The 25,710-nt window shown below is 43.8% G+C and overlaps 1 protein-coding gene across 7 annotated transcripts in view; it reads right to left on the reverse strand.

Annotated features, from left to right (window-relative positions):
* The window catches only part of PIK3CB (phosphatidylinositol-4,5-bisphosphate 3-kinase catalytic subunit beta), a 999,444-nt gene that overhangs the window by 572,817 nt on the left and 400,917 nt on the right, over window positions 1-25,710 (reverse strand). For all 7 annotated transcript variants that reach the window (XM_078666107.1, XM_078666113.1, XM_078666108.1 and 4 more), the window contains one exon: window positions 11,610-11,792. In XM_078666107.1, coding sequence (XP_078522233.1) covers window positions 11,610-11,792 — 183 coding nt within the window. The remainder of the gene's footprint in view (window positions 1-11,609; window positions 11,793-25,710) is intronic.

Below are 25,710 nucleotides of genomic sequence, written 5' to 3' on the forward strand. Positions count from 1 at the left end.
ATACAGCAACTCTCACAGACACTTTGCAAAACAGCCACTTACACACACACACTCTTACCCATACGTCCATTCGAACAGCCACTAACTTACGCATACATCAACTAACACACCCACTCACTCACCAATACAGTCAGTCACCAACACAGCCACTCACACACTCCCCCACCCATATAGTCACTAGGGCAGCCACTCACTCATACAGTTAATCCCATTCAATCATCAATACAGCCATTCAGTCAGTCACAAACCCATGCAGCCACTCACACACCCCCTTATTTGCCCATACATCCACTCACACACTGCTTATACACATATAGTACTTCTACATCCACTCCTACCCTGACACAGTCAAACACCCACTCAGATGACATGTTAGAAACAGTTTCACTCATTACTAGTTTAGAAATAATATTAATTTAGTTTATGCAGTAGCTTACTATATATCTTTAAGTCTCAGAAACATTTACAAAACACTTTCACTCACTAGATGATGTCTTGAGTGATGTCATATGTCGCTGACCATGTCATGAGTGATGTAATATGTGAGGTCATAAGTAGTCCATTGCGGGCGTAAGTTATAGTTAGTTAAGATAACTAGAACTATTGAATCTCAATAGTTTTGTATGAGTGAAATCTGAGCCTAACTAGAACGTCCCTGTAAACTTTGTTTTTTTTTCAGTGAATATATATATTCCTGTGGAAGGCAAACACCGAAGAAGCGTTGACTGTCCTTTTTTTTTTTTGCACGGTCGATGAATGAAAAAAGAAAATAAATAAAATCTATTGCATGATTGTGGTGCTGCTCTGTTACTGCCTTGGTGAAAAAGAATGCATAAAGAAGAGGCAAGTGACAAACTGATTTGAGAACTGGGGTTGAAATGAGAGTGGAATCTCCCTTGATATTTTTCTGTGACCTTACGACTTAGCCATATTATGGAACTATATCCTCCAAAGGCATGAAGAAGGCACATGGTGTACAGTTAATGCAAAGTGAAGTTTAAGAAACATAAAACATTGAATGACTGGGTAATGGGAAATAAGAACCAGTAAAGTATTATGGACGTTGTGGTACCGATGACTGCAAAAAACATGGAAAATGAATGCAGTGGTGGTAATCAATAATATAGAAAAACAATTTCCAAAGGATTAACCTGCCCAGAAATCGAAATAAACATTCACGGTCTGCACGAAATAGACTTACCCAGAACTTTGAATATTTGACTTACTACCCCCTTAAACAGCATCCTTGTCTTTTATCAATGTTTTAAGCTACGTTTTAAGAAAGCTAACAAACCCGCCAAGAACATTTGCATATGATTAGGACTCGTACGAGTCAAAACGCATCATACATTTAATCTTCCCTTTGAATTAAAATATCTTATTGAAGTACTTTTGGTGGGCCTGTTTCACGACACTAAATAGTGCGTGTTTTCATTTTGAATATTTTAGGTGATTGACGCAGCCAGACAGGGCCGGACCCAAGAGGCTAGGTGCCCCTTACGTCACTGGCTTTTGCATAATATGTATATTGCAAAAACAGAAGCTGTCCTTGAATAGAGACAAACTATTCACCAGGCAATATTTTCATTTATTTTGCAGCAAACACGAAAGACCCACTGGCAACATGGGGTCAAAAGCATGTCGGGCTTCCTCGCCCTTGTTCACTGGCCATGGTCTGGTAACAAGAAAAGCAAGGACAACTTCCTTTAGAGAAATTGGCACTGGTCCTGGGCCTGGTTAGCAGAGCCAGGGTACTCGGAGTCAGTAGCCTCCAGCATCAGCCAAAAAAATGGGAGAGATCAAGGCAAAAAGGATGCCTCTCCTACACATATTTCCTGTAAATTCACACTATCCTTCTCTGTCATGTGAGAATAAAGTCTGACACACTGAGTAAAACATGTACTTCCAACAGCAGCTGTAGTCCCTCAGTTGATTCCTCAGTGTTCTACTGCAGCCTCCCAGTGTTCTAAATGACCTAGAGCTCAAGAACAATAGTTACTTACCTGTAATCTGTGGTTCTCCAGTATTGGTGTCTTTCATAGATTCACATGCCTGAATCATTCCCCGTCGTCGGAGTGGGAGTCCCACGGTATATAAAAAAGCAATAATATGCTATAATAACATTGGAAAAACCAGTAATTCCCAACCAGGAAGTAAAGTAGCCCAAGCTACAGTAGAAAAAACTTCCACACTCATGACTATCCTAGTCATTTTGTATAGTCCAAACTACAGCCAATCAGGCGACAGCACCCACCAGAATGTTCACCCCAGAGGCTCAGGCTCTCAGATTTTCTCGCACAGGACTGAAGCTAAAAACATCCTAGCCTAAAGAGCCTCAGAGGGGAGGTGGGCGGGTTGCATGTGAATCTATGAAAGACACCAATACTGGAGAACCACAGATTACAGGTAAGTAACTATTGTTCTTCTCCAGTATTAGGGTGTCTTTCGTAGATTCACATGCCTGAATCAGAGTAGATAGCAGTACCGAAATAATGCTTGGAAGACGCTTTTTGTAACATAAGTTTGTACATAGCAGGTATATACATTCACATAATAAAATGCCAACATTCATATATGCATGAAAAAACTTGCAAGCACATGAGAATGCACCCAACTTAGGCATGAAATAAGCGTCTGGAAAGCAGTACAGAGGAGGAGGGAAAAACAGAGGCTCATCTTATCTGAAAAGATTACGTAGAACCGCTTGACCCACTGACGTATCAGCCTCGCTGGCAGCATCTGAACAATAATGCCTGGTGAAAGTATGTCTGCTGGACAAAGTCGCTGCTCTGCAGATTTGCTGACGAGGAACTCCAGCGAAAAGAGCAGTCGAGGAAGAAACAGCTCTTGCAGAGTGAGCTCTTGGAATTGTCTGGAAAGGTCTTCCAGCTTGAAGATGGCAAAAGTCAATAGCTGCAGAAATCCATCTAGCTATGGTTTGTTTAGACACTGCTTGTCCTTGCGTTATCTTACCATAGGCAATAAACAGTTGATCAGACTTGCGAATGGCAGAGGTCATTTGCAAACAGAATTTAAACATCTTCTGATGTCAAGGGTATGTAATGCCCTCTCCGCAGGGGATTGCGGATTAGGAAAAAACGTCTTTAAAATGACTGGTTAGTTCAGGTGGAAAAACGTAGGCACCTTAGGCATAAACCTTGGGTTTGTATTAGCACCACAGAATTGGACGTGAATTGCCAGAAAGGTGAATTGACGGTGACAGCTTGAACATCACTGACTCTTCTAGATGAAGTTAATGCTAGCAAAAGAGAAACGTTCCATGTTAGGATTATGAAATACACCCTGTGAATTGGCTCAAATGGGTGGCGCATAAGCTGCGCTAAAAATACATTAAAAATGCCATGATGGAGGCGGACGACGTACAGGAGGAAACATTCTGAATAGTCCCTTAAAGAACTGTTGTATTCTTTGAAGAATAAAGAGAGATGGACCCATCCTGACGTTACCTTGAAATGGCTGTCAAAAAGACCTTCAACAATGCATGAGATAAGCCTGATCTTGCCAAGTGCAAGAAAAAAGGTAATATCTGGTCCAGCGTTGCATGAAATGGGTGAACCCCAGCAGATTAACACCAATGCAGATTCTTTACCATTAAAGTCAGTATGTCTTTATTTTAGCAGGTGCTTTCGCGTAAGCCAGTACCTCCTTACAATCCGTCAAGATATTCAGATGAGCTAATTCAAGGTGCTCAGAACGCCAAGCTACAAATTTTTAGAGAAGCCGGATCCTGATGGCACATCTGACCATTCTGAATGGAGAGGAGATTCGGTATTGGTCGAAACTGTATTGGATCGCACTCCGAGAGGAGAAGAAGTTTGGTGGACCAGAATTGGCGAAGCCACCTGGGGGCGAAGAGAATCAAGCGACACGGCTCTTTCATCTTCCGGAGAACCCCCGGAACCAACAGTATCGGAGGAAAGGCGTAAGCATATATTTGAGACCAGTTTATCGAAAATGTCTTCCCTTGCGAGTCCCTGTGGGTAAGCCAGCTTGCAAAGAAACAGGCATTTGCTGTTCTTTTTGGTCGCAAAGCGGTCCAGATCGGGATGACCCCACTGCTGGAAGATTCGATCCGCTGTTGGCTGATGTAATTCCTATTCGTTATTGGACACCGTTGACCTGCTGATGGTGTCCGCCAGCACATTTGCAACTCACGGCACATGAACAGCCAAGAGATTGATCCTGTGTGGTATCGCCCAAGCCCATACCTCTTGGGCTTCATGAGATAGAAGAACCAACCTCGTTCTTCCCTGTATGCTTAAGTAATGCATACTTGAAGTATTGTCTGAGCGAACCAATACTGTGGCCCCTTGAATGATTGCACAAAAGGATTTGAGGGCTAAGAAGATGGCACCTAGCTCTAGCAGATTGATGTGCCAAGCCTTTTGTTGAGGGTTCCATTTCCCGCTGACTTTCAGCACTTGAAGACATGCTTCCCAACCCTCGAGGGATGAGTCTGTAGTGATTGTGTAATTTTGGCGCTTCTTGAAAGAGACGCACACACCTTCTACAAATTTCTTTCTTGGACCCACCAAACAAGAAAGGCCTCTTGCATCCGAGGAGTGATTAGAATGAGATCTTCGATTGAACTGGAGACCTGCAACAACTTTTGTCTAGCTCCTCTAGCAATTTTCCCATGTGTAATCTGTAGAAGCACCACCAAGTAGGAGCTGCAGGCCCGTCGTTCGTGTGAGACAAACACCTTTGCTAGGTTTGTACGGATTGATGCTCCAAGAAACGTTCATATCGGAGCTAGTACTAGTTGGGACTTGTCATGATTTATTGAAAACCAGGTTTTGAAACAGTGACTGACAAGTCTGGGTGTGCTGGACTGCTTGTAAATAAGAGCGAGCCCCTATTATACAGTTGTCTCAGTAATGATGAATTTGTATGCCTTGCAGACGTAGATAGGGTGCCACTGGTGCCAGGATCTACGTAAAGACACGTGAAGCCGACCTAAGTCCAAAAGGTAGGGCTTTAATTGAAAATGTTTTGTACCTATTGTAAAGCGTAGCCACTTCCTGTGCTTAGGAAGAATTGGCACATCAAAATAGACCTCTTGGAGGTTGAATGTAGTTATAAAGTCGTTCTGGCATAAGAACCTTAGGACTTTGAGGTACAACATTGGTAAAGTTTGCGCAAAGATCTAAAATCATGCGCTACTTTCCTGATTTGCTTGTTGAGGAGGAACTGAGAGTAAACCCTAACGCTGTTGGAGATTCGGAACCACTCCGACGGTCCCTGTTTGTATCCATATAGACACTTGTGCAAACGACTCCCGTAGATGAGAAAGGTGGAGGTCCCTTTGGAGGTGTAGAAAAAAGGGAAATTTGACAAATTCTAGAGCGTGCCCTTGGGCATGACGTTTAAAAACCCAACGGTCTTCTGTCACCTTTGACCAATTGGAATAAAAGTGAGATATTAGACCTCCGACGTTTTTGGAGGGAATAAAGGTGGGTTCAAGGTAATCCATTGTTTCTTAGAAGAGTTGGCTCGGCCGTACGATGAATTGTAGGAACTGTTGGTACTTTTCCCATATGACTGTTTGATTTGAGTAACGCAGTTGGTTATGATTGTAGGAGCCAATACTGGATGGAACTCCCTTGAAAAAAGGACGTGGATCTACGTGCTCGGCACCACGAAAAGGCTGCAATTCTATATCCAGAGGGTGTGGGCAGTATCTGTGTGCTGGCCAGAAGGGATCCTCAATCAAAAGGCAAATGAAGTATTGAAGTTGGAACCTCCTTGCGAAAGACGTAGCATGGAAGCAAAAATGTCTTCGCCAGACTGCCCCTCTTGCGAGCTGTTGAAAACCTGTACACGCAATGTACGCTGCACATTGTATTATTTCTGATGCACTACTCTCTCTCTCTCTCTCTCTCTCTCCCTCCTGCAGGATCTTCAAAGTGTGAGGCTTGGAGGATTCTGGAATACGTTCTACTAGCGCCAACATGTCAGAGCACATCTGGTGGCATACCTGCCCACTGGCTTGCAAGATAATCGCTGAGCCGCCTGAGTAATGACTGAGTCAGGGTAGGCTGAGAGACTAGACAAGCAGGTGAATAGGGGCGAGCTTCACACGTCTTGTCAAGGCGTGGAAAAAACACTGGCACAGAGTCTGGCCCATGCATGACTTTAACACCTTCTTCCTAATAAAGTCTATGATAGGAAGTGAACGAACTTGCCTCTGTGGTTTCCCCAGGACGAGGGGAAAGGGGAAAACCGATTCGCCGCTCTCTTCATAAGGAGGGGAAAACCTCCAATATTCTCCAAGAAGAATAATGGCGGAAGTAAAAGGCCATCACGCCATCACGTGGATGTAGCAGAAAGCTGCCGTCGACGAAATAAATCGTCTACAAAAGCACTGTGCATAAAAGTCAATAGTGTGTGAAACCAACTATCAACGGGCTCAAACGTCGACGAATCCAACAGTTGACAGGGTTATCCGTTAACGAAGTCAACTGGCGTCGAAGCGGAATATTGACGAAGCTCACCGTCTACAGAGCTCTCACCGTCTACGGAGCTCTCACCGTCTACGGAGCTCTCACCGTCTACGGAGCTCTCACCGTCTACGGAGCTCTCACCGTCTACGGAGCTCTCACCGTCTACGGAGCTCTCACCGTCTACGGAGCTCTCACCGTCTACGGAGCTCTCACCGTCTACGGAGCTCTCACCGTCTACGGAGCTCTCACCGTCTACGGAGCTCTCACCGTCTACGGAGCTCTCACCGTCTACGGAGCTCTCACCGTCTACGGAGCTCTCACCGTCTACGGAGCTCTCACCGTCTACGGAGCTCTCACCGTCTACGGAGCTCTCACCGTCTACGGAGCTCTCACCGTCTACGGAGCTCTCACCGTCTACGGAGCTCCCACCGTCTACGGAGCTCCCACCGTCTACGGAGCTCCCACCGTCTACGGAGCTCCCACCGTCTACGGAGCTCCCACCGTCTACGGAGCTCCCACCGTCTACGGAGCTCACCGTCTACGGAGCTCACCGGAGCTCACCGTCTACGGAGCTCACCGTCTACGGAGCTCACCGTCTACGGAGCTCACCGTCTACGGAGCTCACCGTCTATGGACGAGCCTACCGTCTACAGAGCTCACCGTCGACGAGCCTACCGTCGACGAGCCTACCGTCGACGAGCCTACCGTCGACGAGCCTACCGTCGACGAGCCTACCGTCGACGAGCCTACCGTCGACGAGCCTACCGTCGACGAGCCTACCGTCGACGAGCCTACCGTCGACGAGCCTACCGTCGACGAGCCTACCGTCGACGAGCCTACCGTCGACGAGCCTACCGTCGACGAGGCCACCGTCGACGAGGCCACCGTCGACGAGGCCACCGTCAACGAGGCCACCGTCAACGAGGCCACCGTCAACGAGGCTACCGTCGACGAGGCTACCGTCGACGAGGCTACCGTCGACGAGGCCAACTGTCAAAGACATTTACATCGACAAATCTCCCAGTGGTCGACGAGCCTGCAGTCGACAAGAGGGCACTGTCCTCACTGTCGTCGACGAAAGCCTGGAGGCGGTGTCATTGCAGAGCACCAGTGACTGCAGAGATTGTCCTCTGAGAGTAAATCGACCGTATCGTCGACAAGCTGGCACATTTTTACGTAGAAAAGTGTGCAGAGTGAGTCTAGACGCCCGAGAGTAAATCTCGTGGGCGTAGATGTGGGAGGCAAAGACTCAAAGAAGGCCAGAGACCCCTTAATTGTGATGTTACTTCAGCTGGTGAAGTAGAGGAGAAGCATCTCTTAACATCTTAAAGTGCAGGACAAACAAAAAATCCTCCCACATCAGAAGGGGGGTATAGTCTAAGCACAAGAACAACCCCTTCTCCTCCTACCATGTCAGAGACAGGCAGAGTGCTGGTCCATATACTCTTCATGAGGTTTCACAGGAAAAAGTCTCAGCTTTCCACAAGTCACGCAGGGCCTGAAGGTAGACTTCATGTAAGAAGACATTACAAAACTGTGATATATTGAAGAAAAAATTGAAGAAAAACTATGAAAATTGAAGAAAAACTGAGCAGAGCTCAGGGAGACTCCCTTTACACGACGTGCGGTAGAAAATCTGAGAGCTTGAGCCTCTGGGGAGAACATTCTGGTGGGTGCTGTCGCCTGATTGGCTGTAGTTTGGACTATACAAAATGACTAGGATAGTCATGAGTGTGGAAGTTTTTTCTACTGTAGCTTGGGCTACTTTACTTCCTGGTTGGGAATTACTGGTTTTTCCAATGTTATTATAGCATATTATTGCTTTTTTATATACCGTGGGACTCCCACTCCGACGACGGGGAATGATTCAGGCATGTGAATCTATGAAAGACACCCTAATACTGGAGAAACATAGTTATCTGCAATAAAAGTGTGGCATACCCAAAGCTGAATGTTAGTGCTCAGCAGGGGCATGGACTCGAACAACTGAGGGCAGGGGGAGGGAGCAGGTGCACAGGCAGCAAACTGATCCCACCAGGCAGTAGGGGCAGTGGCAGCACAACAGACAACGCAGGGCAGGCAGGAGGGGTAATGGCAGTAACTGGACAGCCGAGGAGAGGTTGGGGTGGGGGAGGGCAGAGTCAGCAAGCGAACCATGCAGGACAGGCCAGATGGGCTGTGGCAGCACAAAAAGTCATGGAGGGCAATGGCAGCACAACAGACCATGAAGGCCAAGAGGGAGGGGAAGCAAATTCGCCAATGGAGGGCAGGAGGGAGAAGATAGGGGCATGGACTTGGACAATGGAAGGCAAGAACTAGGGAGCAGGGATAGGTACAGCAAGCTGACCATGCTGGATGAGCAGTGGCTGTTAAATTCACCATGGAGGGCAGGAGGGAGGGGGCACACAGGCACAACAGAAAGCATGAGGGAGCAGAGCAGAAGTAGTAAGCTAATCAAGCGCAGCAAACAGGAGGGTCAGTGGCAGAACAGACCACACAGGCCTGGATTGAGGTGGCAAAGGCATGGACTCGGATAAGAGAAGGCAGGAAGGAGGTGCGTAGGAGCAGCAAACCAAGCCTGGGGGTAAGCAGGAGTGGCACTGGCAGCACTTCTGGACATGCTGGGCAAAAGGGATCAGATAGGGGCATGGACTGTCAACGAAGGGCAGGGGCAGCAAGCACACATAGGAAAGGCATGGAAGGGCAGCACAATGGACCATGGAAGGCAGGAGAGAGGGCGAAGGGGAGCAAGTTTACGACGTAGGGCAGGCCTCTATGGTCAACATATTGTCATATGTTGACCATAGGGGGATGGCTGGATGGTGCGGGGGCACGAAGATGGCTAGGCAGAAGGAACACAAAGGCAGCAAGTTAGCCATGGCGAGCAGGCTGGCATGGGCAGGGTCAGCATAATGGACCACAGAGGGCAGGAGGTAAAGGCATGCACATGGAGAACGGAGGGCAGTTGGTGGAGGCAGGGATAGTGGCAGCAAGCTGACCATGGCGCGCATGTCAGCAGTGGCAGCTAATGGAGAATGCAGGGTAGGAGAGAGGGGGCAGGGGTATGCACACTAAGAATGGGGACAGAGGAGAGACAAGCTGACCAAGGAGGGCAGGGGGAAGGGCTGGAGTACACAGGCTGATAACAGAAGGCAGAGGTAGGGGGGACAGGGGCAACAAGTGGACCACAGATGGCAGGCAGGGGTGGCCGGGCACACAGATGGAGAACAGTGGGGAAGTAGGGGAAGGGACAGCAAGATGATCAGAGGACACAGTGAGGTAGTCGCCAGCAGGGGGTTGGCCTGTACCAACCTGCTGTGAACGGCCAAAGGATGTGTTCAGTGGAGGGGTTTGCTGAATATATTAAAGAAAAATCTAGAAGATCATGAAAAAACAAAGGTTTAATAGACATGGTCTGGTAGGGTAATATGATCTTGCCTAACTTTAAAATATCCCTGGAATTCACTGGAAATAAACATTGGTTAGAATAACATTATAGTTAGGTACAGTAAAAAGATCTTGGTTTACATTAGAAAAAAATTGAAATTCACTAGAAAAAAAATGAAATTCATTAAAAAAGATTACAAAGTAAAGTTATAGTTAGGTGTTGAAATTAGTTAAAAACGAACGCTTAATAACAAAAACACACTGAAATTAGCCAATTATAGTTTACTGAGCCAACTATAACAAACACCTGCCGTGCAGTGTTTATAATCTCAGGTATTACATCACTCCGTATAGTACAGTGTGTTGCTGTTTTCTACTTATGATAAGGAGTATTTTTAAAGCATTCATGGAGGGTGGCGGCGAAGGCCATTTATCTGAGAAGATCATTCCAACAGAGCATGCATAGCAGCTTGAAGGATTTGAGTCTTGATGAGGCACAAAGTAGGTATTTATATTGAGGTTTCATGGCTTTGATGAAATCAAGGTATGGCGAGCTTAGCACCTGGGCAGAAGTCAAGTTTCTAAAAAGTGGGAGAGGAGAGGGGACATGTGTTGTCAATAGCCACTGTGAGCATCTTGCATAGCACCCAGATTCTGCTAGTAAGCAAAATGATCACAGGACACCGAACTGTGAACGGTTAGCATTGGGCCAAACATGGTAATATGTGGTGCCAGAATTTATATTCTATCAAGAGGAGCAAAAGCATATGGCTGGAGGCCTACCAGATGGCTGTTTTAAGAACTAAAATGGCTCGAGAATGGTGTGGTGGTAAGAAATGTTGGCGATTCCAAAATTCTGGATTTTCTTACTAATTAGCAGTTGAAAGCTGGCTGCCTTCATGGAGGAGATGATTAATGATTCCAGACGCATGCTGCTATTAAAGAGATCCTCTAAGTTCCTGGATAAGGGGGAAGGCATCAAAACGCTAGGAAAAAGGCAACAGCACACCAGAAGATCTTTGGAGAGCAGTTCAGCACTCAGGAGCGCCACAGGCCGTCAAGTGGGAGACACAGTTTCAATATGAACAGTGGCATGAGGCCAGGTAAGGTAGAAAAAATGTGGCAAGCGGTATAGAATGTTACATCAACAACAGAAATACTGCAAAGAAACAAGAGTTGGGGCACAAGATGCATTACTGTTGGAGATAGACAATGTCGGCTGTGAGGGCAAAGAGCACCATACTGCTGGCAACAGTTGGTTGATTGTGATATTACAAACAGAGGTTTGTATCTTCAAGTCATGTCACACAAAGATATGGAATTGTATAAAACAGACCACCAGGACTGTGCTTAAAGCTGCACTACTGAATAAAGCTCTTGAATTTGACGAATCCCTTAATCTCTTTGACATTATAATATTTCCTACTGTTGCTCTTTGCAAAATGCCATGCAATGTATTGAAATAACGCGTGTTCTATACATATTAGATACATTTTTTTTTTTAAAACACACACACAAATTGAAACTACACCTTGTCCTTCAGGAAATGCTTAAGTCTTTTAGGTTGATTAAACAAACAATCCCTCCCCGAAGTTTAAGCAATGAAACAGCATCAAGAGGAAACAAAGTGATATAAGGAACGCTGCTGGGATGTGCATTCTAAGTACAGATTGTAAGCGATCCCCTTCCATGGTCAGCAACTAATGGTATTAAGTCAAGAAACCACAAGCGGTTTTACTACCGTTGAACCAAACGTACCTGAAACTGAATTAATGGATGATCACCAAATATATATTCCAGTCTTCCACTGACTTGCAACACATAGTGGCTCAGTTCTATCTCTTCATCTTCTCTTCCATGAAAAGTCAAGCGTTTTCGAATTGCAAGCTCATTCACCTTGATAGGATTCATGTTTGGAGATACTTGGAAACTGAATACATCCTGATAAGCAGCACAACAAAACACAAATGAAAAACAGATTCATAGAGTTGCCAAAGAATCACACATTTCAGACAAAATCCTATCAGCTGATGCAGGTGAAATATATCTAGCAAAGACTTTGCTTGCCACCATTAGAGAGGAAACTAGACCTCTGTCTTTTTACATGTGTAACATCTACACTGTGATAAAATATATACACAGAATCTTTTACTTCTTTCCATTAGTAAACATGGTTTCCATAATTATGTAGTATTTTCAGTAGTATTACATAGATATTAGGAAAACAAATAAATCGCCATCTTAAGAAAAAATATAAAATAATGGATGCTGTTCAGAAACCCAAAAACCTGCATTAAGTACTTTTGTACTTACCAGTCAGATAAGCACTGAGATGATCCAGGATAATGAGAAGTGGAATAGCTCTCTAAATGCTAGGTTTTCCATATTTTTCATTGCACTACTATTTCCATCTAAAAAATGTTGAGCAACTAATTCAGAATTCAGTAGATTAGTATTTACTGAATTCTGAATTAGTTGCACAGCAGCAGCGAAAAATAGACTAATTCACTTGAATGGTTGCATTCAAACACCAAGATAAGGTGTGCTACATTAATTAACAACTGACCACCGCCAGAACTTCGCAGTACTCCAGAACTAATCTCCAAAAAATATCCAAAACCTCCCTCCTCACAAAAGTTAAAGAATGAATAATAAAGGCCAATTGGAAGGGCCCAAGCTTTGCCACCACCAAGGCTCTCAACTAAGCACAACCTACTAGAGAGGGACATTAATATCCCCAGCAGCACAATCACTGTCAACCACTCTTCTACACACTGACTGAAAAGATAACCTTCAGAATAAACAGCTAAGTATAAACCTTTACCTTTGCATTGACATTACTAACATATCTAATATTGTCTTTCAAGAGAAGAACTGCTCTCACCATCATCTTCTCGTCTCCTCGAATATAGCAGAGGCGTGCACAGCCGTGGCGATTTTTAGACTTGTATATAAGCTATAAGCATGTATTCTCTGCCCCCACCAAGTTAAACTCACAGATTCTACTATAACTGCTAAATATGAACAAATGTAAAGCTTTGCTTGACACTATACAGGCTTCTCCTATGTGCCAAGTTCAGGTGCTGTGCACCTCGCACCTTCCTAATTCGATGGATACATCTTATAGCGTCTACCCACTCCGGTTGAAATGACATGGGGTAATATCCATGTATGCTTGGATCTCCCTTTAAGCCTAAATGTTGCAGCCTTCTCACTTATCCTCATCCTCACACCAGCACATCATATGGCGTCCATCCCCATGACTGAAGGCACACAGAAACATAGCTATGGTAATTATTCTCCACATACCTCTATAAGCTGACCCATAGTAATTATCTGGACTTTGAATCAAAAGATAAACTACTTGAATTACCTAGTACACCCAGGAAAATGATTGGACTCTGCCTTATTACCTTCTCCACCACTCGAATACCTAAAGGACTTGTCTGCCTACACATTAGAGCTTCCTTTATCAAACATTGTTCACCCTCTCCATAAAATGTCTAGATAACATATATGCACATGCATCTTCAGCACTTTTAAATTTAAAGAGTTACTCCATGAAAGTCAATATACAGGGTACTATCACACAATACATAAACACCCGGACTACATAAAACTGACCAGGAAAATTAAATGACTGAATTCTTGGAAAAACGGCTTAGAGAGATGACACAAAGGGACAGAGATAAATAAGGAGGATTAATTAATACAACAGCTTCCATAAACTACCTTGTCTGCGAATTGTTCACGGGTTGGGTAGGGGGAAAGGCATTATAGAAAGCAATATACAGGAATGAACTTTGTATACCACTTTGCTCTCGCATGAAACATACTTCTAGCATAATTTTTATTTGTCCTAGGAGACATGGGTCAGCACTATTAGATGATATTGTTCTGAGGCTCTAGACCAGAGGTCTTCAAACTTTTGGATGCCGAGACCCCCAGTCAAAATTTTTAGGCGTAAGGACACCCTCCAGACAAAAAATTCTAAACCTATAGGCAGAGCTACTGGAATTATGAGGCAGGTGAGGACCAAATTACGCGGAAGGTTCGACTAAATTATATGGTAAGAAAATATAAATAATGCTATCTGATGCTGCATATTTTGGGATAGTATTGCTTCATTATTTTGAAATTGTTTACACACAGTAACACTGAGGAAATATTTCACCTAATCAGTACCAGTTTATAACGAAAATGCAGCAATAAACAACAAAAAGATGTCTAGTCAACCTTTTTGAAGGGCCTTCCACTCCGCAGGAATACGCGTAGCAACATTAAAAGCTCACCTGGACCTGGCTGGGAGCAGCAGGGGTCCCCCAAAATCCCTGGCGGTCTTATGCAGAGTTAAACAGTTTATCCACACCACTTTCCTCTCACCCCCTCCCTACCATTCTTCTCTCCTCTTCCAAGCCCGGATCCCTCTCTCACTTTGCAAGCCTTTTTCTTTCACCCCTTTTTACAACTTCTGAACTCTCCCCATTCAACCTTTCACTTCACCTTTTGCCATTCTGTCTTTTCACTGCCCATATCGCTTGCATTTATCTCATGGCCTCCCTGGAACCGTCACCTCTCTAGCCCCTCAACACTTCTCATTCACCTCAAGTCTCTCCCTTCAAATTTCTGTCTATTTGTATTTTACACCTCTCCGGTCCCCCATTCATCTTTCACATCTCCCCTTTGTTCTTCACAACTTCTTGAACCAATGTCCCTCTCCCTTGTTACCTCAGCACTCACCTCAGTACTCCCTCTCTTCCCCTATTGCTGCTGTCCCTCACCCACGTCGCATCAAATTCTCTTTTTACGTCACAGATCATCTCTCAGCTATCTTCTCTCACAGTTTATTAGTATCCCTCCTCTGTGCCCTCACGTTTCGCTCACACTTACTTCTCCTCTTGCGTTTCTGCACTTCCTTCAGCACTACACATTTCTCATAATCCCTGACCTCTTAAATCGAATTCTCTGGCTCCCTTGCTGTCCTCTCTCACGCCATCTACTTTCACCCTCTCATCTCTCCTCACCGCCTGTGCCAATCTGCTTATGGTTCTCTAATTCAGGAAGGCATGAATAGTCGGCCTCACTGTTTTGGCGCAGGCCGCACAGTTAAGGGAACCTGCACCCTCCTTTGCTTCGCTCAACCAAGAATCTATTATCCTTTAGGAACCTATAAAAACCTGGCTCTACGCCCTGTAGACTAAGGCCTTTCTGTGCATTTATATACTTGGTGAACCTTCTCCTACAATACATTGCAACTAAAGGTTTTATACGTTTAGTGTTCGCAGGTGTGTTCACATTCATTGTGCAGTGTGATACAGGACGTAAGTCTGCAAAATGAAATAAGGACCAAACAACACTATTTTCGATTTATAGCAGTGGAAAGTGCATAGTACACAACACTGCACTTCGATCAAATAGCAGAAAGGAGTCTGGATATCCATCCTTTGTACTTTCACAGGTATTACTGCCCTGTCACTAACACCTGCTGCCACAATTCAAAAGGAGGAGGACATAGTTAGCCCAAACAAAATCCACACACTAGGGTTTGAATGTTTTCATCACTAACTTTACTTTACATTCAATACAACGATGTTGCAATAAATAACTTTACAATGTCCCCAAGACTATTCAGATAACATTTAAAAATATTTGTTAAAGGTTCCGACTATCCGAAGAGGAGAATGGGCCAATAAGAAGAGGCATGTGTGAAAAGCACTCATCATTGCCTGACCCACTTTCCTCCGAGAAGTTGTCTCAATTTAAATCAATAATTCTTAAAAGCTTGACTTTTTCAAGAAGCAGATTAGGAGCACATAATGATGGCACACGGGTCTATAAACGAATACACAGAAGACAATAAATCAGATTGTTTTTAGCTCATCGGGTGAGCTTTAGTATATGAGCAATACAGCGAAAGAAAAGAAGAGCATGCGAGTGAAAAGTATAGTAATGTAAACGTTAATAAGTAATTATATTAGCGAACCAACAGCTGCTGGGGAGGAGGGTGGCTGCATATGAATCTAAAGCACTACACTCTACGAAGAGATGCTTACAGGGTAGCATTCCATTCATTGCATTTTTTGAACATTGATACATATGCTTATCATCAAATGTAAAGCAGTGCTCCCCATAAGCTGTAGTTAGGTATTGGTTGATGTAGACGTTTAAAAGGTTTTGTAATACAGCTTGACCCACTCTAGCTTGTTGATAGCTCAGATATCAACAGAATAGTGTTTTTTGACTGTATGTGGATCATTCCATGAGGCTACTTTACAAATACATGCTAGTGGGATGTCCCCATAAATACCATTGAGGCTCCCTTTTGGCATGTGGAGTGAGCCCTTGGAGTCAGTTAGTACTCTGCTTTTCGGTTGCAAGTCTGAATACATCTAACTATCATTATGGCTATTCCCGCTTTTGATATTGGAGATCCTTGTTGTGGCTTTGTAGATGAAACAAAGAGCTGTTGTGTTTTGTGAAAAGATTTAGTTCTTTCTTTGTAATATATTAATGCCCTTTTAACATCTAAAGTGTGTAGAGTTCTTTCTGCCACTGAATCCGGCTTAGGAATAAAAAGAGGTAGCTCAATTGTTTAATTTCTGTGGAAGGGCGACACTACTTTTGGTAGAAATTTAGGGTTAGTACAAAGTACTAATTTTGTTGGAAGTATTTGAAAGAAAGACTCCTCTAATATAATAGATTTAATTTCACTTATACTTCTAAGAGAGGTGACAGCCATTAAAAAGGCTACCGTCCATGTGAGGAACCGGAGATCAAAGAAATCAAGTGGCACGAAAGGTGGACCCATAAGTCTTGTGAGGACAATATTAAGGTTACAGACTGGTGCTGGTAGGGTGGAATGACTCGTAAGTCCTTCCATAAATGCTTTAACCACTGGAACTTTAAAGAGTGTCATATGATGTCTGTTTTGCATATAAGGAGCTAAAGCACCTAATATATTCTGACTGATATATAAACAAGGCCTGTTGACTGTAGATGAAAGTGATAACCAATAAGATCTTGCACTGCTGGTGATAGTGGTTGGATTTGTTTATTTAAACAATAATGAACAAATATTTTCCAGTTTGCTGCACAGCATTCTTGTATAGCTGGTTTACCTGCTTGTTTGAGACTATTTATGCAATCTTGTGGTAGAGTAAGGTATCCAAATTCCTGGACTTCAGGAGCCAGATTGCTAGATGGAGCTATGTGGTATTTGGGTGCATTACCCTACCTTGATCCAGAGTTTGAAGATGTGGCCGGAGAGGTAATTTCTCATGTGACATTACTGATAGTTGCAGTAGGGTTGTGAACGAAGTCAGACGTGCGCATGTTGGGGCTGTCAGAATTAGTGTGAAGGATGTTTGTGTTAGACTTTGCACCAAAAATTGAATCATTGGGAGAGGGGTTAAAAGCGTAAGCAAATATCCCTGAGCAACTGATCCATAGGGCATTGCCTTTGGTTTGAAGGTGATGAAACCTGAAGGTGAAGTTTTGGCATTTTGCCTAGTGTTGCAAACAGGCCTATCTCTGGGGTTCCCCAACGTTTGAAGTATGAGTGTAGAAGTGTTTTGTCGAATTCACATTGGTGTACTTGCTGATGTGTTCTGCTGAGAATATCTGTGAAGTCTTTTATCACCCCTGGTAGGTTTTCTGCTAGGATATGAATTTTATGTTGTATGGCCCAATGCCAGGGGCCATCTGCTAGTAAAGAGAGCTGCAATGAGTGCCACCCCCCCCGAACATAATGCATTGCAGTCATGTTATCCGTGGGTAGTAGGACTATTTTATTGTGAAGATGATTACGAAACCCTTTCAGAGCTCGTTGAATTGCTAGAAGCTCCAGAAGATTGACGTGGAAGCAATTCTGAAATGTTGGCCATAGACAGTGTACTGTGAGACTTTTTGGTATGACCTTTGATGAGCCAATCATCCAGATAGGGAAAAACATATATGCCCGCCTTCTGAGACGAGCTACCACTACTGCAAGGCATTTGGTGGATATCCTTGGAGCTGTAGTTACTCCGAATGGTAATACTTTGAATTGGAAGTGCTGTCCATTGATTTGAAAATGGAGATAGCAACTTTCTATTGGACATATGGGAATATGGAAAAACCCATCTATAAGATAGAACACTGTCATGAAATCTCCTTGCTGTAGCAATGGTATCACATCTTGTGCTGTGACCATGTGAAAGTATTCGGACGATATTGAACTGTAGAGTGACCTGAGGTCTAGAATAGGCCTCAAAGTCAAGTTCTTCTTGGGAATGAGGAAGTAAAGTATGCATACTCAGTGTAGGAGAGTAGAGTCTGCTTTGCATGGTTACCCCCACTTTTTGCTCTGTTTCACTGGTTTTTCGACTTTAGTATGGCTGTGGCCCTGCTAATCAGGCCCACAGCCTTGCTGTGGGCCTTTGTGGGCCTTTAGGCTCTCTACATTGATACCATGTACTTTAGGTACATACCAGATTGGTTACTGGGTCACCCTTGTGAACCCTGTATATGGTACCTCAGGTACCCAGGGCATAGGTGCATCCTAGGCCTACCAGGGGCTTGAGCATGTATTGTGCCACCCATGGTTAGCCTTCCAAACTGACACCACAGGTCTGTACTTACAGCCTGGGTAAGCTGGTGTAATCACCCCTTACTTCGATATCGTATACATATATCTATATCTATATACATATATATAGACACATATTAACCTACAAGTCACTCCTATGGCAGGCCTTGACAATCCTGGAGGCAGAGTGCTTGGTTTTGTGTGAGAGGGAGCCCTAGCAAGAGCTGAGCCCCTCTGCAGTTTTCGGAACCATCTCCTTTTAGCTGTTCTCTGATATAGCCATATCATATACTCTTGTGCATTATAATCCTCGCGGTTAATGCGAACTTTGGCTAGGCTTCATCAAAACATGTTGTGTAAGGTGTCAAACACTTTGGAATACAACCCCCCCTTCAACATTCCATATTGACTGGAAGACGGAAGAAATCTCCCTTGTGGTCAAGCAGGGACCACCCTGTCCAAACAGGCACCAACAGCATCGAGGTTCCTGCCGGATCCCGAAGAATCTGCGACACAGCAAAGCTGTCTGGGGAGGTGCTGGGGACCTGCGCTCCCAGCAAAGAAGTCTGGGGAGGTGCCAGCACCTCCCCAGATAGGCTTTAGTGTTTTGGGGCTAGGTGGGTTGCATTCAGTGAATGCTTTTCAGACACTGCCTGGGGCACACAAGGTGCTCCATGCATTTCCCAGTTCAAACCTGTTGCTGGGGCGCTCAGCCCCAGCTCTGGCGCGAAACAGGACAAAAGGGAAGGGGTGGTAACCACCCCCTCCCCAGGTCCTCCCATCGGAGGAACCTTAGAGTTATTCCAACCCATAAACTTGCTAGAAGTATAGAACCCCAATCTCTAGGACTTTAGATTACCCTGGACGAAACTGTGATACATAATTACTGGACCTTCGATATTCCATATCGACTGGAAGACGGAAGAAATCTACCTTGTGGTCAAGGAGTGACCACACTGTCCAAACCAGCACCAACAGCATCTTTACAGGTCTGCATTTTCGAGGCTCCTGCCAGATCCCGAAGAATCTGACAGACTTCCAGACATCTGACACTGACCTGCGCTCCCAGCAAAGCGGAGACCTGTAGCGGACACGAGAGACATGGGACCGGAACTCCTGGACATCCTGCATTTTTGCTACTGCACCTACTTCCCGAGGTATCCCGAAGTTGTGCATTGGGGTATTTGAAGCCCCTGCCCAGAGCACCTTTTGCACCGTAGCTCAGAGGCCTACACTCAACGAATGTCCCGTGGGCCCGCTTTGTGCATTCCCGCTCAAGGCCCCTTCACGGTTCCTAGTCCGTTGGCTAGCGAGCCCCCACGAAGGGCCATCTTTGATTTCTTGAGCTTTCCTGGTTGCTCTAGACATGCTTCCACTCCTCTCCAAATGAGGAGTTCCTCAGACCTTGCTGGTCTGCACCGAAGCCCATCTCGATATCCTGCGTGGATTGCGTTTGCAAGGCTTGTTGGGTCCAATCCGGATTCCGACACCGCAGTCAACTAGATCCTTCCTGGGACAGCTCAAATCCAGCTCCTGGGTCGTCGTTGACGCCTCCTGGTTCTCGTGGGTGAAGAGACAAGCTTCACATTTTCACCTGAAATCACCCGACATCGGCTGGCATCTTCCTATCGCCTTCCTGGTCACTGGCTAGTGACCCAGACTTGGTCTCCTCTGCTTACAGGTTCTTCACATTTCCGATCCACCCTTGGATCCACCCAGACACGTTTCCTCTGGTCGCCTGCAACATTTCTTCGCAGCTCTCCATAGGAATTGATGACGAAACCCGACACCAAAAGACACCTATGCACCTGGCTTCCCTGGGTGAGGTAACAAGAGTACTCCGGTGCTCCCGTGGGTCTTGACTCTCGAAGTGTGCTAGTCTAAAAGGGTTCCATCGTAGTTCACCTAGAAGTGCCCTTAATCTTTAAAATTGTAACTTGTTTGTTCTCCATAGAAAGTCAATGGTGATTCGCGGCCGTGTTTAGACACTGCACGCATCCCCCGTGGGCCTCCTGCATCCTAACCTTTAGTGATTCTAGGTAGCCCCAGCGGTTCTACAGGCCCTAGGCCTGCTTTCTAACTCTCACGTGGTTCTTATACCACTATTTTAGTATATGGTTTGTGAGGCCCCGAGGGCATAACATATACTGTGCAACTTATCGCATGCTAATTAAATTCCTTGTATTGTACCTTTACCTCTGACCTCATAAAGAGTCCAGAGGGGTTGTGTTTAGAATAAATACATATATATTTGATAAATACCATGTGTGGTGTGCTTTCATTTGATCATTCAAGAGATTATAATTGGTAAAACAACTAGCTTAACTCGCCTCTAAATCTTGGCCTGAAGGCTGCTCTCCACAGCTACCACTGGGATAGCTTTCTACAAGGTTGACCTTATAACCTACCATCAATAAGGGTTGTTTGGACTGGTGCAAGGTGCCCACTAGAATAGTGGACATCATATACCAGGCCAACTTCTCACACTCAGTGTCCCTGGTGTTGTTTTGAGACATTTTTCTATGGCTTCTTTTTGAAGGAGAGCTTGAACCCACTCCTGGCAGAGTGATGACATACATTGTATTTGTGGTGGTATTGTGGGTGGAATATTTGTGAGCTCTAGAGAATACTCTTCTTTGATAACAGAGAGGACCCACTAATCAGTGGTAATTTGAGTCCATTGGTGATGGAACTGTTCTAGCTGTCCCCCTGCTGGTGTTATATGCTGAGGGGGGAGGCACAGGAGGTCACTGTTTAGTGGGTGTGGTGGATTTTAAGGCAGAACCATGACCTCTACCTCTATTGTTTTTGTAGTGTGACCTATAATAGGTTCCTCTAGGGAATATTGTGCCCGATATGAGCCCTGTTTTTACGTATTACCTGAATCGGATGATGTACCAGGTCTTGCCGCAACTCTATACCGCCCCCTCTGAAAGGAACCTTTATGCTGGAAGGTTTGTAGGGCACACATTGCCTGGGCTGTATTTATATCTTCTTAAGGTATCACCTGCACAACGCTGTGCTCGTGAAATCTATTGGTTTTTAATATATCTTAAAAAAGACTTACATCCCGCATTTACTTTTTATTGGTCCTTATGCTTGCCAGTTTATTTTCCTCCGTTTATTACTTTTAGCCTGTTCTCCCTTCTGTTTCTCTGATCAGTTTTCCGTGGCCTAACTACTCATTCCCATCCGCGATGGTGGTTCGAACTTTTTATTCTTTTAACGCTGCATACCATTTACTGTTTATATTTTGTTATCTTTTTCTCTAAACACCTAATATTGCTATATTTTACAACTAAACAGCCAGTCACAATTGCAGTTGCCTTGCAGTTGAAAGAGACTTGATTTTAATGGTGCAGCAGGTGTAGTGGCGCCGGGGCCAAAAGCTCTAGGGACCCCACTAAATACAGATTATTGTTAAACTTTACAGCTAAACAGACAGTTACAAGTGCAGTTACCATGCAGGCAATAGGGTCATGATTTGAATGACCAACAGGTGCAGTGGCACCGGGGCCAAAAGTTGTTGTAACTCCTGTAAACACCAAGTATAGCTATATTTTTCTACTAAACAGGCAGTCATAAGGGCAGTTATCTAGTAGGCACTAGGGCCACGATGTCAATAGTACAGCAAGTGCAGTGGCAACGGGACCAAAAGCTCTAGGCACCCCCACTAAACACCGATTATTGTTATATTATACAACTAAACAGCCAGTCACGAGTTCAGTTATCTCGCAGGCGCTAGGATCATGATTTGAATGGTGCAGCAATTACAGTACCACCAGGCCCAAAAGTTGTGGAACTTTTTTTCTCACGTCAAGGCTGCACAGCGTTTGCGGTTTACCAATACTTAACTCCCCCTGGCTGCATGCATTTAAAACAAGCTTGTTTATCTCTGCTTTAGACAGTGGAACTTTTAACTAATTTTCACATTCTTTAGGACATTGTTCCGCTAATAAAATAGGTTTTTTTCTGTCATACATTTGCTGTTGGTGCATTATGTAGCATAAACCCGAACAAAGTGATTGCAGTGGTGCTCTGAAGGATGTCTTAACCTCCTTTAACTGTTGGAACAGTTTCTATATAACATTGCAGCCCCGGAGGACTTGGATTTTAAACGCAGTAATGAGCCTGTTCTTAAAGTGTTCCTAGAGTTTTGTGATTACAGCCTGGTCCTTCTACAGTCCGTAAAAGAGAGGCTGTATAGTTTCAAGAGCAGTGAATTAAAAAACTCCTAAAGGTGGGCATTGTTGTCGCATTGCATCAAGGTTGGTCTTTGCGAGCAAGCATGTTTGTTGACTGTATGGGTTTTGTGCTGCTGTTCTTTTTTGAGAAAATATCTATTTTGAAATACTTTTAAATAAAAAAAATTTAAAAACACTTGTTTTTCTTCTTTGGTGGGAGTTCTCCACCTTTTGAACAGCGAGCGCTTAGCAAGCAGGTAGGTGATAAGACTTGCTTGTTTTCTGACTACCTTTACTGTGCGGATTATATTGATTCAGTACCAAAAACACATTATATTGTTTGCCGTATTTTCTGTTGGCCATATGAATAAGCAACATGCTAATTGAATTATACTATGTACCGAAGCACAAGTTATTTCCCAATAGCGATAATTTTGCCATTCTTCTTTCTGTGGATGTAAAATGCATTCATACTTGTTTGCATACTTTTAACGCGTGGTATATATAAACATAATAATTGCTAAAAAGGGTTTGAGAGCTTCAAAGTAATGCAAACAGCCTCCTGCACTTTCGTTGTCATAGAATATAAAGATCATCAACTATACATTTTTAAAACAAGCAAATGCTTTGTCTAATTTAGCCCACTTAACGCCTGGTATTTTATCTTAATAAATGATAAAGTAATTGGGTTGTTCAATGTAATTTAAACAGCCTCCTTTATGTCTGATATAAGATATAAAGACCACCAACTGCACATTCAACAGGCAAAGTGCAGTTATCTAGTAGGCACTGGGTCATGATGTCAATGGTGCAGCAGGTGTAGTTGCACCGAGACTTGTTATAACAAATGCCTTGAAAAAAATATTTGTTAGAACATACAAACTTAAAGGTATATAGCACAATAACTGAAAATGTCAGTATACTGTTTAAATACAAATTGTAAACCATAAGTAACACGTCAATGACAATGCAAGTGCAAATATTTACTATATGCTCATTATTGTTTCTGAGTTTGTCTAAGTTTTGTCCCCAATAACAAATGCAGTGCCAAATAAAAAAACCTTGTAAGAAATCTATATATTAAAAATACTTGCCCATCTCAATAAAACAATCTCTCTTCTAGTGCGTGTCTTTATCTTATATTGAACACATGCTCAAATGCTTATTTTAACATTTTAAAGTTAATTTGAATTTGTATAACAATGGATAATAACCAAACACCTTTTCATCTAGTTTTCGTAATCTTGTTTTTTTAGATTTGCAAAAATAGTGCTCAAGCTGTAATTGTATGATTTCCATCCACTCGTTACCTATTCTCCCCACAGCTGCACCACTTTCAAGCCTACTTATAGGGTAAATGTTTTTTTTTTATCTTTGTCCTCCACAATTTACCTAATCTCCCCACTTTATACCACTAGTAACAGCACAATATATTGCCTTTTTGTCCACACAAAGTCATAACACTTTAACAGACTTTCTGAAACTTATATTGTACAACTACTCAGCAAGCTACAACTTACAACAAAAAAAGCTAATTAGTATTCACATAGGCAAAACCTAATGCATTTACTACTGCTCATTAAGTTTTTCTAACATGTCATCTACTTGTGGCCAAAACAGATTTTGGCTATCAAAGGGTTAGGTTCAAAAGATGTTGTTGTACATCGGATTCAAAGCCCGAAACTAAGCCAGACATGGCGCCTGATAAAGATGCCGGTGTTTATTTCCCTTGAACTAGTATAAGTAGAATCCAGTGTGCACAGTATAGTGGTATGGGTGTTCCGGAAGCCAGACACGCCTCACACAACATCTCGTCATGCTCCGGGGACAAGCAGAGATTACACACCTTATGCCAGTCCTGCCTGGAATATTTGGCATGACACTTAGGGTAAAAGCTGAATGGTGTCTTTTCCATCCCTTGTTGTTGTTGAGGATATGGAGTTTGTAGTTTTTAGATTTGTTGGCTTAAGTAGAAAGAGGGGCCAATTTGGGCCAGAGAGGACAAATCACAAATGTGAAAAAACACAAGTCGGTGTAGGGTTGTTAGAGTTTTCTTCGAAGGTTGAGAAAGCAAGGGGCGCTGGAAAGGCCTTGTGGCAGGAATTGAGCGTTGTCACGGAGCTCAGAGATCGACGTCAGAACCGAATGGCAAAATAAAAAAAAATCTAACAAAAGGAGCTGATGAACATGCACAGCACATAATGTAGGAGGAGCGACTCTACTTCATGAGATGTCAGAACCCAATGGCAAAAAACAAAACAATCTAACAATGGAGCTGATAAAGATGCACAGAATATAGGAGGGGCGACTTTACTGCGTGACTCCAAGAACTTCTTCTGAGAAAAACAACTTTTAATCATCTGAGCCAAACACTAGATGGCATGAGTATGCTAAGCATATATATCTACGGCCAACACATGCTACGAATATTGCATTTCTTGAGGGTGTCTCATAAGTCTATGTTATTTAGGGGGATGGTACCGACATGTCCAGTCCCTATCAATAGTAGGGTCAAAGGGAAAGTTAAAAGTCACCAGCAAAAAAGAGTAGTGCCTTGTCTCAGTTGGCTTGCAGGCCTTGTCTCAGTTGGCTTGCAGGTTTTGTTGTATGTCTATTCCAGAACGCTAGATCATCACTGTTAGGGCCACATCATTCCACCCCATTTTTAGATAATTTTGAAATAATTCATCTGCCTTCGGTGCCTGAGAAGGACGAAAGCACACTGATTTTGGAAGCGTGAAAGAAAAGTTATGACTCCGCTTTTTTTCTTAGCAATTGCAGGGTAACAAGCAAAATCAATAACAAGCATTTGCAATGCAATCTGTCTTGCGTTTGGGGCCTAGGTATTTAGCAATGCAGCACATTGTGGATACAGCAACATTTACTGGTGCGTTAAAATCCCCCAGCTTCTCGAAGCCGCAGCATTTGATTTAAGCGGGCACAGTGCTGAAAAATAAAGCACAGCACCAGTGTACATTTTACACTGTGCACTAAAAGCGCCGGCCACCTGAAGCAGCCACATTTCTTGAAAGAAGAGCATAATGGAAGCTCTACATGGCTGATCCTCCAGTGTTTAGAAAAAAAGCTAACAAACCAGCGACAATGGGAG

The sequence above is a fragment of the Lissotriton helveticus genome, chromosome 11 (assembly GCF_964261635.1).
Source record: "Lissotriton helveticus chromosome 11, aLisHel1.1, whole genome shotgun sequence".
NCBI lineage: Eukaryota > Metazoa > Chordata > Amphibia > Caudata > Salamandridae > Lissotriton > Lissotriton helveticus.